This window comes from Nerophis lumbriciformis, linkage group LG36 (genome assembly GCF_033978685.3).
Source record: "Nerophis lumbriciformis linkage group LG36, RoL_Nlum_v2.1, whole genome shotgun sequence".
NCBI lineage: Eukaryota > Metazoa > Chordata > Actinopteri > Syngnathiformes > Syngnathidae > Nerophis > Nerophis lumbriciformis.
This window is the reverse complement of record NC_084583.2, coordinates 7,846,787-7,865,970: the sequence shown is the minus strand read 5'-3', so window position 1 is coordinate 7,865,970 and position 19,184 is coordinate 7,846,787. Positions and strand designations below refer to the sequence as shown.

The 19,184-nt window shown below is 39.8% G+C and overlaps 1 protein-coding gene across 2 annotated transcripts in view; it reads right to left on the bottom strand.

The window, feature by feature from the left end:
• The window catches only part of mrpl11 (mitochondrial ribosomal protein L11), a 240,650-nt gene that overhangs the window by 26,222 nt on the left and 195,244 nt on the right, over nucleotides 1-19,184 (bottom strand). For both annotated transcript variants that reach the window (XM_061930246.1, XM_061930245.2), the window contains exon 3: nucleotides 5,686-5,781. In XM_061930246.1, coding sequence (XP_061786230.1) covers nucleotides 5,686-5,781 — 96 coding nt within the window. The remainder of the gene's footprint in view (nucleotides 1-5,685; nucleotides 5,782-19,184) is intronic.

Here is a 19,184-nt window from a genome sequence, read left to right as displayed (position 1 = left end):
TTGGACTTTTCTTAGCTGATTCCTGCTTCATTTGGGAGGATCACTTCAATAATGAATAAAGTTAAATAAGGAATAAGCGGTAGAAAATGGATGGATGGATGGAAGTTCTGGACCCAAAATCTCTCCATGTTCTCTTGTTTGCCCGTGCAGTATCTGAGTTATGGTGTAGAAACACAACGGGACCTCCATTTATGAACACCTCTTTTACGAACTTTTCAGTTTACGAACCTACAAACCCCAAAAGCAGTGAAGTTGTCACGTTGTGTAAATGGTAAATAAAAAGAGAATACAATGATTTGCAAATCCTTTTCAACTTATATTCAATTGAATAGACTGCAAAGACAAGATATTTAACATTCGAACTGGAAAATGTTGTTATTTTTTGCAAATATTAGCTCATTTGGAATTTGATGCCTGCGACATGTTTCAAAAAAGCTGGCACAAGTGGCAAAAAAGAGTGACAAAGTGGAGGAATGCTCATCAAACACTTATTTGGAACATCCCACAGGTGAACAGGCTAATTGGGAACAGGTGGGTGCCATGATTGGGTATAAAAGCAGCTTCCATGAAATGCTCAGTCATTCACAAACAAGGACGGGGCGAGGGTCGCCACTTTGTCAACAAATGCCTGAGCAAATTGTTTAAGAACAACATTTCTCAACCAGCTATTGCAAGGAATTTAGGGATTTCACCATCTACGCTCCGTAATATCATCAAAAAGTTCAGAGAATCTGGAGAAATCACTGCACGAAAGCCATGATATTACGCACCTTGGATCCCTCAGGCTGTACTGCATCAAAAAGCGACATCAGTGTGTAAAGGATATCATCACATGGGCTCAGGAACACTTCAGAAAACCACTGTCAGTAACTACAGTTGGTCGCTACATCTGTAAGTGCAAGTTAAAACTCTACAATGCAAAGCCAAAGCCATTCATCAACAACATCCAGAAACGCTTCGCTGGGCCCGAGCTCATCTAAGATGGACTGATGCAAAGTGAAAAAGTGTTCTGTGGTCTGACGAGTCCACGTTTCAAATTGTTTTTGGAAACTGTGGATGTTCGGACCAAAGAGGAAAAGAACCATCCGGAATGTTCTAGGCACAAAGTGTAAAAGCCAGCATCTGTGATGGTATGGGGGTGTACTAGTGCCCAAGACTTGGGTAACTTACACATCTGTGAAGGCACCAGTAATGCTGAAAGGTACATACAGGTTTTGGAGCAACATATGTTGCCATCCAAGCAACGTTATCATGGACGCCCCTACTTATTTCAGCAAGACAATGCCAAGCCACGTGTTACAACAGCATGGCTTCCTAGTAAAACAGTGCGGGTACTAGACTGGCCTGCCTGTAGTCCAGACCTGTCTCCCATTGAAAATATGTGGTGCATTATGAAGAAGGGAGACTGTTGAACAACTTAAGCTGTACATCAAGCAAGAATGGGAAAGAATTCCACTTCAAAAATTGGTCTTTGCAGTCTATTCAATTGAATATAAGTTGAAAAGGATTTACAAATCATTGCATTCTCTTTTTATTTACCATTTACACAACGTGACAACTTCACTGCTTTTAATTTAAATTTTTTGCAGAAACACATATATACACATACATCCATACATATATATATATATATATATATATATATATATATATATATATATATATATATATATATATTTATATATGTGTGTGTGTGTATATATATATATACATACACACATATACAGTATACAGTACATATATATATATATATATATATATATATATACATATATATATGTATATATATATATATATATATATATATATACACACACACACACACACACACACATGTATGTATATATATAATGTATATGTGTGTGTGTGTGTGTGTGTGTGTGTGTGTGTGTGTGTGTGTGTGTGTGTGTGTGTGTGTGTGTGTGTGTATATATGTGTGTATATATATATATATATATATGTACACACACACATATATACATATATATATACATACATACATATATACATATATATACCTATATGTATACACATATATACGCATATAAACACATATACTGTATATATTTTTCTATATACACACACACACACATATATACAGAGGGTTTACCCTTAATGTAATTGAATGTAGCGTGAATAATAATAGATTAATTTTAAATGTGTGTATACATTTTTAAAGAAAATAATATCAATATAGAAAATTATGCAAATTACTCGATGACGTCATGGTGACCACGCCCATAACCACACCCACACCACCACAGGTATCTTGGCAGTTTAGGGGAGACCCTGTATACATACACACTAGGGCTGTCAAACCATTTAAGAGTCAAACAAAAAGAGTCTGATATTGTCATTAAAAAATATCTATCTAACCAGTGTAGTATCAACCCTATTTTGATACTATACTTGGTATCGTTACCGTCTATATTTGTATCGATTTTTTGTTTTGTATTGAAGAGCTCTACCTTAAACAACTACTATTATTACTACCACTACAATGTCTTCTTCTCCAGATTTTGATCCAGATTCCAGGAATTCCCGTTTTTTCAAACCCCTTTTCATCCTGGAAATTCCAACAACCATTTTTGCACGTTCAACAAATTTCCAGGAATTCTTGTTTTTGTCTAACCTTTTGTAGTGCGATGACTCCTTTCACATTTTTCAACTCAGTTCAACCGTTCCACTGTAAAAACATTCTTCTTAGTCAGGACAAACAACCAAGTTGGTTCAGGAACTTGAAAAATTGCCAGTTTTCCCGAAATTCCGTAATACCATTTTTCAATTGAAAAACTGTTACTACTTCCAACATTTCTTGACGGATTTAAACAATTCCAACACCAACCAGTTCAGCTTATTCAGGACATTCATGCTCTTAATAATTTTTTAAAATCCCGCTTTTTCCCAAATTTGCAAATTTCCAGGAAATTCCCATTGAAATGAATGGGACATTTTTCCAAGTTGCACAATTCCCACATTTTTTAACCTATTCAAACCATTCCAACATCAACACATTCCTCTCATCCTGGACATTGAAACTAACACTTTTCCAAGTTCCAAACCAAATTCCCATTTTTCTGGAAATTCAAACTCTTCAACATTCAAACCATTCCAACATTCAAACTATTCTTACATTCATACTACATTATGTCAACATTTCACTTCAACTTTAGCATTGGAGCATTCACACCTCATCTAGTTGTGTAATGTTGTTTCCATGCTTGAAATAAACAAACAGATCGGGTGGTGCCATTATATTTGGAGGGTATGGGTGGACAGTAGTGACTCAAATGATGAAAAGATGACCATAAATGCAATAGGTTTAATAAATTTTTAAAGTTTTTAATTATTAATAATCTGGTTCCTACATTATATATCAATATATATCAATACAGTCTGCAAGGGATACAGTCCGTAAGCACACATGATTGTGCGTGCTGCTGGTCCACTAATAGTACTAACCTTTAACAGTTAATTTTACTCCATCCATCCTTCCATCCATCTTCTTCCGCTTATCCGAGGTCGGGTCGCGGGGGCAGCAGCCTAAGCAGGGAAGCCCAGACTTCCCTCTCCCCAGCCACTTCGTCCAGCTCTTCCTGTGGGACCCCGAGGCGTTCCCAGGCCAGCCGGGAGACATAGTCTTCCCAACGTGTCCTGGGTCTTCCCCGCGGCCTTCTACCGGTCGGACTTGCCCTAAACACCTCCCTAGGGAGGCGTTCGGGTGGCATCCTGACCAGATGCCCGAACCACCTCATCTGGCTCCTTTCGATGTGGAGGAGCAGCGGCTTTACTTTGAGCTCCCCCCGGATGACAGAGCTTCTCACCCTATCTCTAAGGGAGAGCCCCGCCACTCGGGGGAGGAAACTCATTTCGGCCGCTTGTACCCGTGATCTTGTCCTTTCGGTCATAACCCAAAGCTCATGACCATAGGTGAGGATGGGAACGTAGATCGACCGGTAAATTGAGAGCTTTGCCTTCCGGCTCAGCTCCTTCTTCACCACAACGAATCGATACAGCGTCCGCATTACTGAAGACGCCGCACCGATCCGCCTGTCGATATCACGATCCACTCTTCCCTCACTCGTGAACAAGACTCCGAGGTACTTGAACTCCTCCACTTGGGGCAAGATCTCCTCCCCAACCCGGAGATGGCACTCCACCCTTTTCCGGGCGAGAACCATGGACTCGGACTTGGAGGTGCTGATTCTCATCCCAGTCGCTTCACACTCAGCTGCGAACCGATCCAGTGAGAGCTGAAGATCCTGGCCAGATGAAGCCATCAGGACCACATCATCTGCAAAAAGCAGAGACCTAATCCTGCAGCCACCAAACCAGATCCCCTCAACGCCCTGACTGCGCCTAGAAATTCTGTCCATAAAAGTTATGAACAGAATCAGTGACAAAGGGCAGCCTTGGCGGAGTCCAACCCTCACTGGAAACGTGTCCGACTTACTACCGGCAATGCGGACCAAGCTCTGGCACTGATCATACAGGGAGCGGACCGCCACAATCAGACAGTCCGATACCCCATACTCTCTGAGCACTCCCCACAGGACTTCCCGAGGGACACGGTCGAATGCCTTCTCCAAGTCCACAAAGCACATGTAGACTGGTTGGGCAAACTCCCATTCACCCTCAAGGACCCTGCCGAGAGTATAGAGCTGGTCCACAGTTCCACGACCAGGACGAAAACCACACTGTTCCTCCTGAATCCGAGGTTCGACTATCCGGCGTAGCCTCCTCTCCTCTTAATTTTACTCATTTTCATTAATTACTAGTTTCTATGTAACTGTTTTTATATTGTTTTACTTTAATTTTTTATTCAAGAAAATGTTTTTAATTTATTTATCTTATTAATATTTTAAAAAAGGACCTTATCTTCACCATACCTGGTTGTCCAAATTAGGCATAATAATGTGTTAATTCCACGACTGTAAACATCGGTATCGGTAATTAAAGAGTTGGACAATATCGGATATCGGCAAAAAGCCATTATTGAACATCCCTAATTACAACCACCTGTGTGGCGTGAAGTTGTAAATAACGCCGCCCACCCAGTCCTAACAACGCTCAACTTTGTATTTCCCAGAAGAGATGCACCAACACACCGTCTGGCTGATGAAAGGAGTGAAAAGCGGGTATGTTGCTATTCCCTATTCCCGCAGCCTCGGGTTGTGCTGCTAAGTTAGGCTAATTATCTCCGGCTTCCACCTCCATGAAAGTGGCAGCCATTCTTTCATGTTGGAGTGTGCTAAAAAGTCAACTCTGCTTGCTTTTAATGGCGAGGGTGGCATTTTTTTATTTTTGACAAGACAAACATGTTTGAACAACCTCAGCGGCATGTCCACTTCCCCACCAGCAGGGGGCGGTGCTGGGCTACGAAGCCAGCACAGGTGAATGCATGGAGCCAAAGTGAATTCATGCTATTTAGAGGATGAGGATTAAGCCTCTTAATACAAATTACATCACACGTATTCTGCTAAGCTCACTTGAGGTGGGGGTGTGGAGTCAAATAATGAGTGGTGATGACTGAACAGGCTCTTTTCAATATCTCTGGCTCGCACTTAACGCTTCTTGACTGCTGGGTATGGCTTCATTAATACATGCAGATGGAAGGAAGCAGTGGAGTATGAATAATGGCAAACGTTTACTCGTCTGGCGGAGTTCAGCACAGCAGAGATGTACCTTAATGTTGATCCTGATGGGAAGAGGGATGCCCTCCTTCAGCTCCTTGGTCTTCTCATTGAAGTCCTTGCAGAACTGCCCGATGGGGATGCCTCTCTGGATGGGAGAGAAGATGGATGAGGATCTGGCATGTCTGGCGGGGCCATCAATCAAAGAGAGCCAGACAGGTCGGACTGCTAGATCTGCATATGAGTGGCTGACATGTTTATGTTGGATATAAGACTCCTAGCTCCACTCCCAGAGAAACGTACACAGTGTTGTGGCCATTGTTTATGTGTCACTCGCTTATGTGGCTGCCCACAGCCAGTGATGGATGAGCCTCACATTCTGCAGAGTGAAAGCAAAATGGATGGACGGACATTAAGTCAACATGTGGCCGACACGCTGGGATACAACCGCTCAAAAAGTCCAATAAAGAATCTAATTATTACCGGCAGGATTCTAATTGGCCTACACCTCGCCATCCTTCCAGAAGGCAAGGCTGATAGAAACCTTCATTTGGGAAAAGAGGATGTTTCATACTGAGCCACCGTCCCACTCTAATTACACATCTGATGAGGAGTCAGTCATCACGAGACCTGTCGAGAAGGCATTGACTTCAACCGTTCCACCGTCCAAACATTCACAGATTTCCTAGAATTCCCAGTTTTTGGAGACATTTTCCCCATTCAAAATGAATTATCCATTTTTCAAACTTCCACCATTTCCACATTTTTCAACCTATTCAAACCATTCCCCCTTCAACATATTCCACTCATCCTGGACATTCAAACTATCGTTTTTCAAAATTCCCGTTTTTCCAAACTTTTTTCTGTCGACTACTCCTTCCACAATTTTCAACCGTTCAACCGTCCAAACATTCCAAGGACAAACAAGGAACATAGTTGTTTTTTGAACTGGAAAAATTCCCGGTTTTCTCGGAATTCCGCAAGACCATTTCTCAATTCAAAATGTTACTATTGCAACATTCCAACTCATTCAGAACATTCAAATGTCTTCAGAAAATTCCCGCTTTTCCTGAAATTCTCATGAAATTACTATTGAAAAGAATGGGACATTTTTCAACGTTCAGGAATGATGTGCTCTCCTTCAATAATTCAAAATAATTCCCAGATTTCCTAGAATTCCCAGTTTTTGGAGACATTTTCCCCATTCAAAATGAATTATCCATTTTTCAAACTTCCACCATTTCCACATTTTTCAACCTATTCAAACCATTCCACCTTCAACATATTCCACTCATCCTGGACATTCAAACTATAATTTTTCAAAATTCCCGTTTTTCCAAACTTTTTTCTGTCGACTACTCCTTCCACAATTTTCAACCGTTCCACCGTCCAAACATTCCAAGGACAAATAAGGAACAAAGCTGTTTTTTGAACTGGAAAAATTCCCGGTTTTCTCGGAATTCCGCAAGACCATTTCTCAATTCAAAATGTTACTACTGCAACATTCCAACTCATTCAGAACATTCAAATGTTTTCAAAAAATTCCCGCTTTTCCCGAAATTCTCTTGAAATTCCTATTGAAAAGAATGGGAAAATTTTCAAAGTTCAGGAAATAATTCCAAACAATTCCCAGATTTCCTAGAATTCACAGTTTTTGGACACATTTTTCCCATTCATAATGAATTATCCATTTTTCAAACTGTCACCATTCCCACATTTTTCAACCTATTCAAACCATTCCACCTTCAACATATTCCACTCATCCTGGACATTTAAACTATCATTTTTCAAAATTCCCGTTTTTCCAAACTATTTTCTGTCGACTACTCCTTCCACAATTTTCAACCGTTCAACCGTCCAAACATTCCAAGGACAAACGAGGAACAAAGTTGTTTTTTGAACTGGAAAAATTCCCTGTTTTCTTGGAATTCTGCAAGACCATTTCTCAATTCAAAATGTTACTACTGCAACATTCCAACTCATTCAGAACATTGAAATGTTTTCCAAAAATTCCCGCTTTTCCCGAAATTCTCATGAAATTACTATTGAAAAAAATGGGACACATGTGCTCTCCTTCAATAATTCAAAATAATTCCCAGATTTCCTAGAATTCCCAGTTTTTGGAGACATTTTCCCCATTCAAAATGAATTATGCATTTTTCAAACTGCCACTATTTCCACATTTTTCAACCTATTCAAACCATTCCACCATCAACATATTCCACTCATCCTGGACATTCAAACTATCATTTTTCAAAGTTCAAAAACATTCCAGGAATTCCCGTTTTTCCAAACTTTTTTCTGTCGACTACTACTTCCACAATTTTCAACCGTTCCACCATCCAAACATTCCACGGAACAAAGTCGTTTTTTGAACTGGAAGAATTTCCACTTTTCCCGAAATTCTCATGAAATTCTCATGAAATTCCCATTGAAAAGAATGGGACATTTTTCAAAGTTCAGGAATGATGTGCTCTCCTTCAATAATTCAAAAATAATTCACAGATTTCCTAGAATTCACAGTTTTTGGACACATTTTCCCCATTCAAAATGAATTATCCATTTTTCAAATGGCCACCATTTCCAAAATTTTTTTACCTATTCAAACCATTCCACTTTCAACATATTCCACTCATCCTGGACATCCAAACTATCATTTTTCAAAGTTCAAAAATATTACAGGAATTCCCGTTTTTCCAAACTTTTTTTTGTCGACTACTCCTTCCACAATTTTCAACCGTTCCACCGTCCAAACATTCTAAGGACAAACAAGGAACAAAGTTGTTTTTTGAACTGGAAAAATTATCCCGATTTTCTCGGAATTCCGTAATACCATTTCGCAATTAAAAATGTTACTACTGCAACATTCCAACACCAACCATTTCAACTCATTCATCCATCCATTTTCAACCGCTTATTCTTAGAACATTCAAATGTTTTAGCATGTTCCAAAAATTCCCGCTTTTCCCGAAATTCTCATGAAATTCCCATTGAAAAGAATGGGACAGTTTTCAAAGTTCAGGAATGATGTGCTCTCCTTCAATAATTCCAAATAATTCCCAGATTTCCTAGGATTCCCAGTTTTTGGAGACATTTTCCCCATTCAAAATGGATGATCCATTTTTCAAACTTCCACCATTTCCACATTTTTCAACCTATTCAAACCATTTCACCTTCAACATATTCCACTCATCTTGGACATTCAAACTATCATTTTTCAAAATTCCCGTTTTTCCAAACTTTTTTCTGTCGACTACTCCTTCCACAATTTTCAACCGTTCCATCGTCCAAACATTCCAAGGACAAACAAGGAACATAGTTGTTTTTTGAACTGGAAAAATTCCCGGTTTTCTTGGAATTCCAGGAATTCCGCAAGACCATTTCTCAATTCAAAATGTTACTCCTGCAACATTCCAACTCATTCAGAACATTCAAATGTTTTCAAAAAATTCCCGCTTTTCCTGAAATTCTCATGAAATTCCTATTGAAAAGAATGGGACATTTTTCAAAGTTCAGGAATGATGTTCTCTCCTTCAATAATTCAAAATAATTCCCAGATTTCCTAAAATTCACAGTTTTTGGACACATTTTCCCCATTCAAAATGAATTATCCATTTTTCAAACTGTCACCATTTCCACATTTTTCCAAGTTGCACAATTCACACATTTTTCAACCGATTCAAACCATTCCACCTTCAACACATTCAATTCATCCTGGAAATTCTAATTTTCTACGTTCAACACATTTCTAGGAATTTCAGGGGGTTTTTCTAACCTTATTTCCAACCTTTTTTAGTGCGATGACTCCTTTCACATTTTTCATCCCATTTCAACCGTTCCACTGTCAAAACATTCTTCTTAGTCAGGACAAAAAAATAAGTTGAAAAATTCCAGCTTTTCCCGGAATTCCGTAATAGTATTTTTCAATAAAAAAACCTGTTACTACTTCAACATTTATTGACCGATTTAAACGATTCAAACACCATCCAATTCAGCTCCTTCAGGACATTCATGCTCCTAATCATTTTCAAAAAATCCCGTTTTTCCCCAAATTTGCAAATTTCCAGGAAGTTCCCATTGAAATGAATAGGACATTTTTCCAAGTTGCACAATTCCCACATTTTTCAACCGATTCAAACCATTCCACCTTCAACACATTCAATTCATCCTGGAAATTCAAATTTTCCACGTTCAATACATTTCCAGGAATTCCTGTTTTTTGTCTAACCTTATTTCCAACCTTTTGTAGTGTGATGACTCCTTTCACATTTTTCAACTCATTTCAACCGTTCCACTGTCAAAACATTCCTCTTACCAAGTTGGTTTAAAAACTCGAAAAATTCCCGGTTTTTCCAAAATTCTGTAACACCATTTTTCAATTCAAAAACTGTTACTACTTACTTACTACATTTCTTGACTGATTTAAACAATTCCAACACCAACCAGTTCAGCTTATTCAGGACATTCATGCTCCTAATCATTTTTTTTAAATCCCGCTTTTTACCAAATTTGCAAATTTCCAGGAAGTTCCCATTGAAATGAATGGGACATTTTTCCAAGTTGCACAATTCCCACATTTTTCAACCGATTCAAACCATTCCACCTTCAACACATTCAATTCATCCTGGAAATTCTAATTTTCTACGTTCAACAAAATTCCAACCTTTTTTAGTGTGATGACTCCTTTCACATTTTTCATCCCATATCATCCGTTCCACTGTCAAAACATTCTTCTTAGTCAGGACAAAAAAGTAAGTTGAAAAATTCCAGCTTTTCCCGGAATTCCGAAATAGCATTTTTCAATAAAAAAAACTGTTACTACTTCAACATTTATTGACCGATTTAAACGATTCAAACACCAACCAATTCAGCTCCTTCAGGACATTCATGCTCCTAATCATTTTTTTAAAATCCCGCTTTTCCCCAAATTCTTAAAATGTCCAGGAAGTTCCCATTGAAATGAATGGGACATTTTTCCAAGTTGCACAATTCATACATTTTTCAACCGATTCAAACCATTCCACCTTCAACACATTCAATTCATCCTGGAAATTCTAATTTTCTACGTTCAACAAATCTCCAGGAATTTCTTTTTTTTTTTAACCTTATTTCCAACTTTTTTTAGTGCGATGACTCCTTTCACATTTTTCATCCCATTTCAACCGTTCCACTGTCAAAACATTCTTCTTAGTCAGGACAAAAAAACAAGTTGAAAAATTGCAGCTTTTCCCGGAATTCCATAATAGTATTTTTCAATTAAAAAACTGTTACTACTTCAACATTTATTGACCGATTTAGACAATTCAAACACCAACCAATTCAGCTTCTTCAGGACATTCATGCTCCTAATCATTTTCAAAAAATCCCGCTTTTCCCCAAATTTGCACATTTCTAGGAAGTTCCCATTGAAATGAATAGGACATTTTTCCAAGTTGCACAATTCCCACATTTTTCAACCAATTCAAACCATTCCACCTTCAACATATTCAATTAATCCTGGAAATTCAAATTTTCCACGTTCAATACATTTCCAGGAATTCCTGTTTTTTGTCTAACCTTATTTCCAACCTTTTGTAGTGCGATGACTCCTTTCACATTTTTCAAGCCATTTCAACCAATCCACTGTCAAAACATTCTTCTTAGTCAGGACCAAGCTGAGTGAAAGCAAAATGGATGGATGACATTAAGTCGACATGTGGCCGACACGCCTCCTCGCCGCTGGAATCCAACAGCCCAAGAAGTCCAATAAAGAATCTAATTATTACCGGCGGAATTTCAATTGGCCCTCACCCCGCCATCCTTCCCGGAGGCAAGGCGCTGATTGAAACCTTCATTTGGGAGATGAGGGAAGGGGAAAAGAGGCTGTTTCATACTGAGCCACCTTCCCACTCTAATCACCCATCTGATGAAAAGTCAGTCATCCCGAGACGTTCTTCCGTGAAAGGACGACAAAGGCATTAATTTGAGGTTAATGGAGTAGAGAGTTCTCTGAACTCCACTAAAGGCTCATAAAGCACCGTATGAATGTGGAAAATGAGTCTTTGTAACAATACAACGTTACTGGTCACTGTGCAGATGAGGAAGACTATTGTTTTGTTTAATGAAAATGAAAATCATTCAATCCTCCAGAGCGTTCATTTGCTTTCTACCTTGCCTTCCCTGCTGTGCTTGTTAATAGTATTCCCACATCAACCTCACTACCTTCTATACATACACCCTTCCTTCCCTCCGCAGGACCATAAAACAACATAACCAGGGTAAACAACAAAGGAGAGGGCTATTAATTAAATATGGATTCAAATAAAGGTTGTGAAGGAGACTATGAATCTGAGATCGCACTGTTGGTCTGATGATCTCTTTTGACGAATCAGCCGCTGCCTTTTCATGCCGTACAAAGCAGAGAAAAAAGCCTGACCTGCCGGAGATAATACCCGAGGCTTGCGCGATGTGCTTAAGCGCAGACAATAGGCAGTCAGCGGTGCTAAACATAGGCGGAGAAAAGGACTTCCTGCACAAACAGAGCTCAGTCGAAGCAAACAGACACAAAGAGAAATACCCAGAAGACCACAGTGATTACGGTCGCATCAGAAAATGGAAACCAATGAGATGAGAAAGGGGCCAAAACTTGGGACTATGAAACAGACTGAGGACTCAGATCTTGATGAGTGTGGCAGCCAAAGAAGAAAGATATGGTCCAAACGTAGAGGACAAATCCAGAAATGGAACAACGCAATCCTTACATTTGTTAGCAATCATTTTTTTTATGATAAAACATTGTATCTTGTCTGGGAATGAACTTTGGATATACTTCAGAGTAGACACTGCAGTGACGTGCAGTCACTAGCCTGTCTCACCACGGTCTAAACCCAGCTCACCTTCCCTATTGGCGAGCACAACGTCACACTTGCTTGGCGAGCTGCTGCTCCAGTTTGACTTTCTCTCCTTAAAAGCCGCCACGGTCCTCTTAATATTTGCACATTTTGTAGACCGTTGCCCGCGGTTACATCTGGTTACGTCCACATCACAGACATGCTGACAACGCCCCAGACAATGGCGCACGTCTTGTTTACATCCGGGTTTGGCTTTTAAAAATATCGACATAGTAGTATCGACTCGATACGCTCCTTGTTAGAATAATTATGTATAAGTTATCACACAACTCTTATGCTTAAAGGCCGTTGCTATCAGTGATGTGCAGCCCCGCCTCACCTGCCATCATGGAAAGAAAAAAAATGTAAAAAGAAAAAAAAAGTATTAAATTGTTTTATGTATCCAGTGATTATACTATAAAGTTATTTTCCATTTAACTTCACCAGTTTTAGATTATTTTTTATTCAAAATTGCTGAATTTTCACATTTGCCGTTCAAATACTGAGAAGAGACGGTGTGGTGATCAGCAGCCAGTTGAGGCACGTCACTCAGTGCCTCAACATGGATTGCGCAATGACTCGGCTAACTGCTGGCCTGCTGTGCAGTGAGACCGTATTGCTATATGAATTATATTATACATTTCCATAGTTTAGTTAGCTGAGGTATATAATGTACAGTGTATTTTGTCAACAACTGTATGTGTGTAACGTATTTCTTGTGCTGAGCAATCATAAAACGGCTGCAAAAGACGCACTGGCTGAGGCTCGCAGTAATCCCGCCTCCTGGTGGTAGAGAAGCACCCCCTGACGGGAGTGTTATATCAACTAAAGCCCACACTTAAACTTTCCACGTGCAAGATTGAATCTATTTAAAAAAGTTATTTAATAAGAAGCCAAAAAGTGCAAAAACAATCATGTTCGTGTTGGAGGAGTTGTGAATGACTGCAGGGACACAACATTAGGTACACCTGCAGACTGCAGTACGGATTTCATATTTCATTCATTCACAACTCCTCCAACACGAACATGATTGTTTTTGCACTTTTTGGCTTCTTATTGAGCTGCTGCATTTTTTAGTTTGGTTGTTTATTTCTTTTGAGTGACTTCTACATTTGTAAAATGGGAGGAATGTCATAGAGTGATCTATGTTTGTCTGTTGCCATCTCCTGGTGAATGTTGGCTATAGCGTACTGGGGTTACTTTTTGGTTGGCCAACAATTTACGTGGTGTTGCGCACCTGACGTCAAGTGTGTTGAGTCTGTTCTGAAGTCTACAGTAAAGAGACGTACTTCATCACCTCGCCTGTTTATTGCCTCCAACCCAATATATTACATAAAGGTAAGACGATAACGTTTTTTTTATTAAATGTGCTTTTTTGTGTGCTACAGTTTGTATGTGTAAAGTTAAAGTTAAGTTAAAGTACCAATGATTGTCACACACACACTAAGTGTGGTGAAATTTTTTCTCTGCATTTGACCCATCCCTTGATCACCCCCTGGGAGGTGGGGGGAGCAGCGTGGTCGGGAATAATTTTTGGTGATTTAACCCCCAATTCCAACCCTTGATGCTGAGTGCCAAGCAGGGAAGAATGCTGGTATGAGCTTTTAAACATAACCCGTTAACTGCTGCCAATCAAATGGTGAATAAGATACTCTTTAGGGTTCATATGCTTGTAAATCTGACTGTGATGAAGTCAGTGCCTCACCAGTCATGAACCTCACCGCACGTCACTGAGACACTGTTACAGCTTGTATAGTAGTACATATATACAGTACAGGGCAAAAGCTTGGACACACCTCATTCAATGTGTTTTCTTTATTTTCATGACTATTTACATTGTAGATTGTCACATCAAAACTATGAATGAACACATGTGGAGTTATGTACTTAACAAAAAAAGGTGAAATATTAGGTAATATATTGTAGTTTCTTCAAAATAGCCACACTTTGCACAATCTTGGCATTCTTTCAATGAGCTTCAAGATAGGGGTGTAACGGTACACAAAAATTTCGGTTCGGTACGTACCTCGGTTCAGAGGTCACGGTTCGGTTTATTTTCGGTACAGTAAGAAAACAACAAAATATAAATTTTTTGGTTATTTATTTACCAAATTTGTAAACAATGGCTTTATCCTTTTAACATTGGGAACACTATAATAATTCTGCCCAAGTTAATCAACATTAAACTGCCTCAAGTTGTTGCTCAGATTAAATAAAATGATAAAACTTTTCTTCTACATATAAAAAGTGCAACATTAAACAGTTTCAAGTCAACTCATCATGCTTAATTTATTACAGCATTTGGGAAGCCTGTAGTTGATTTTTATCACACACACAACACACGCACAGCGCACAATGAGCTAACACACACACACACACACACACACACACACACACACACACACACACACACACACACACACACACACACACACACACACACCGCAAAATGAGCTAACATTACGCAAAAAGCTAATTAGCATTCACCTCAAGCCAGGACTGCGAGCGAGCTGAGCTGCAGTTTAAGTTTCTAGAAGGTCAACAATCTCATAGTGATGTTACTAGTAGTTGACTGGGAGGTGTTTATTTTAATTTGGGGAAAAGATCTATGGAGATGATGATTTCATTTTCCAGCATGATCTGGCACCTGCCCACAGTGTCAAAACCACCAGTAACTGGTGTACTGATCATGGCATTACTGTCCTCGATTGGCCTGCCAACTCCCCTGACCTGAACCCATACTTGCCAACCCTCCCGGATTTTCCGGGAGACTCCCGAAATTCAGCGCTTCTCCCGAAAACCTCCCGGGACAAATTTTCTCCCGAAAATCTCCCGAAATTCAGGGGGACCTGAGTGACGTGTCGACAGCCTGTTTTCACGTCAACAGCGTGCATGCCCAATCACGTTATAATTGTAGAATGATCGAGGTTTTTTATGTGGGTTTATTGTTAGGCAGTTTCATTAACGTCCTCCCAGCGCGGCAACAACACACAACAACAGCAGTCACGTTTTCGTCTACCGTAAAGCAGTTCGTCTGCCGTAAACAGCAATGTTGTGACACTCTTAAACAGGGCAATACTGCCATCTACTGTACATGCATATGTGACATTAACATCTAGGGCTTTTAGAGAGTGCAGTGCACAACTGCGCACACAACAAGGAGACGAAGCAGAATGCATCATCAGAGAGGGTGTTCAGCACGGTTAGAAAAATAGTGACAGAGAATAGAACAAGGATGGACAATTCAACCCTCAACTCAACAATGAGTAGATGAGTGTTATGTGTGTGTATATGTGTAAATAAATGAACACTGAAATTCAAGTATTTCTCTTATATATATATATATATATATATATATATATATATATATATATATATATAGCTAGAATTAACTGAAAGTCAAGTATTTCTTATATATACCGTATTTTCCGCACCATAAGGCGCCCTGGGTTATAAGCCGCGCCTTCAATGAACGGCATATTTCAAAACTTTGTCCACCTATAAGCCGCCCAGTGTTATAAGCCGCATCTAACTGCGCTAAAGGAATGTCAAAAAAACAGTCAGATAGGTCAGTCAAACTTTAATAATATATTAAAAACCAGCGTGATGTGGGCGCGCATGGAGTCGTATATCAACATGGACGGAGCTGCGTGAAAAAAGCCACCCGGCCTCTTCGCGTAAACTTACCTTAACCACTCGCTCATCTTTTCTTCATCCATCCATCCTTTCGAGTTAGCTTTTATGATGACGCCGGCTGGAAAGGTCTCTTTTGGCAAGGTCTTCCTTTTGAATATCACCATGGGTGGAAGTTTCTGGCCATTAGCATGGCAAGCTAGAACCACAGTGAAGGATGACTTCTCATTCCCTGTGGTGCGAATATTCACCGTACGTGCTCCCGTTGTATCCACAGTGCGGTTCACAGGAATATCAAAAGTCAGTGGAACCTCGTCCATGTTGATAATGTTCTCTGGCCGGATCTTTTTTTCAGCTATCTTGTTTTTACAATATGCACGGAAAGTAGCCAGCTTTTCTTGAAAGTCTTTAGGCAGTTGCTGTGAAATAGTAGTCCGTGTGCGGATGGAGAGATTGCGTCTTGGAAACCTGTCGCTTAGTAGGAGCCATTTTGTGGTCTTTACAGATGTAAACACACAAAGGAAATGAAACGTAATATCCGCGCACTTCTTCTTCTTCTACGCGGGCGGGTGGTTGCTTACAGTAGAAGAAGAAGCGCTTCCTGTTCTATGGGGGCGGGTGCTTACCTTGGCGGTTGCTTGCGTAGAAGAAGAAGCACTTCCTCTTCTACGGGGAAAAAAGATGGCGGCTGTTTACCGTAGTTGCGAGACCGAAACTTTATGAAAATGAATCTTAATATTAATCCATATATAAAGCGCACCGGGTTATAAGCCGCACTGTCAGCTTTTGAGTAAATTTGTGGTTTTTAGGTGCGGCTAATAGTGCGGAAAATACGGTATATATATATATATATATATATATATATATATATATATATATATATATATATATATATATATATATATATATATATATATATATGTATATATATATATATATATATATATATATATATATATATATATATATATATATATATGAAATACTTGACTTGGTGAATTCTAGCTGTAAATATACTCCTCCCCTCTTAACCACGCCCCCACCTCCCGAAATCGGAGGTCTCAAGGTTGGCAAGTATGCCTGAACCCCATAGAGAATGTGTGGGGTATTGTGAAGAAGAAGCTGAAAGACAACAGACCCAATAATGCAAATGAGCTAAAGGCCGCTATTGAAGCATCCTGGGCATCCATAACACCTCAGCAATGCCAGAGGCTGATTGCCTCCATGCCACGCCGCATTAATGCAGTAATCCGTGCAAAATGATTCCCAACCAAGTACTGAGTGCGTTTATTGACATTTTCAAATGTTTGATTTTGTTTTGCTGTTATAAATCTTTTCTTTTTACTTGGTCTGAGGAAATATTCTAATTTTTTTAGATAGGATTTTTGAGTTTTCTTAAGCTGTATGCCATAATCAGCAATATTAAAATAATGAAAGGCTTGCAATATTTCATCCATCCATCCATTTTCTACCGCTTATTCCCTTTGGGGTCACGGGGGGCGCTGGAGCCTATCTCAGCTACAATCGGGCGGAAGGCGGCGTACACCCTGGACAAGTCGCCACCTCATCGCAGGGCCAACACAGATAGACAGACAGTTGATGTGTAATGAATCCAGAACGTATGACATTTTCATGTTTTTAGTTGCATTACAGAAAATAAAGAACATTATCACAATTTTCTAATTTTCTGAGACAGTCCTGTAGTCAACGTTTTAGATATTTGATATGAAAAATGAAAGCAAAAACAAAAGCGTTACGTTTACATTTTTGTTGAGTGTGTATTGTGACACTGAAGCACAACATGATTCTCTACCTTATAGAACGTTTGCTGAGAAGTGAGGTGTGTACTCACTTTTGTTCGATGAAGACAGATATATTTTAAGCTACGTCCACACCGCAGGGTATGTTACCTAATTCGGAATTCTTGATGAATACGATTTTTTTTTTTATAGACGTTCACATTACAAAAAAAACAACAACTGATTTTTAACTGGCGCATTTGTGGCAGTTTCAAAGATTTTGTTCAACCAAAGTCCACATTTTACATTAGGCGATTGTGGAGGGGGGTGTGGTCTGCGGGCCTGCCGCAAAGCGGGGTGTGTAAGGACCGGCCTCGAAGACAGCGGCAGGTGAGTGGATTGCCCAGCTGGGGCTTGTTATCTAATCACCTGTCGCCCTTATTAGCAGAAGCCGGCACGAGACACGTGGTTGGAGTGGATGGTGAGCGGACGCATGAGACTGAGAGACATTTCGCTGGAAAGCAAAACCCTACCGCTATATGAAAATAAAAGACGTGTTACCCAGACTACCGGGCCCACGAGAGCATCTTTGTGGTCAGAAGAACCCACAGGAGGGCAACCTCCACAGCGATGAATGAGAAAGAGGTTAATACTTTAGTGGGGCATGTGTGTGTTCAAGGAGCGTGTGGGCGGGCAGTGGAGTGGTGGGACATTGACCTGAGTTCCAAAACATCTCCTTTTCACCTGTTGTCTGCTCATTTGCCCTACATTTCTTTTCGGGACTGTCTGTCTTGTCCAATAATTGACGTTTATTGTTCAGACTGCAGTCATATCAGATACATATCAAATTCATATTCACATACGCCAGAGCCCTGGGTCAGATTTCAAACATTTGAAATTATGCTGCTACCATCGCAAAATCAGTTATGAGTCACTTATGGGCAAAAAAAAAAATTGGAATTGACCTACATTTAAACATTTTGCTCACACAAGGTGACCAGAATGCCATTTGTGCCATTTGTTTACAACTGAATGGAATGCTTATGTGAAAGATTCCGATTATTTTGGACTGGTAGTAGTCGATCCACAGCCATAGTTCTGCCACACAATACCTCAATGCTAACGAGAGGAAATAACACTTCAACGACTGTAGGATTGCTTGTTTGCATCAAAACAGTTGTTTTTCTCTGGCGAAACCATCCTTGCCCAGACACACCCTCCTGGTTTTGGAGTATAAATATTTGGGGTTTTGGCACCAGCCGCTGGACTAAATGTGGCCAATCTAAGTCTATGACTAGATGTGACCAATC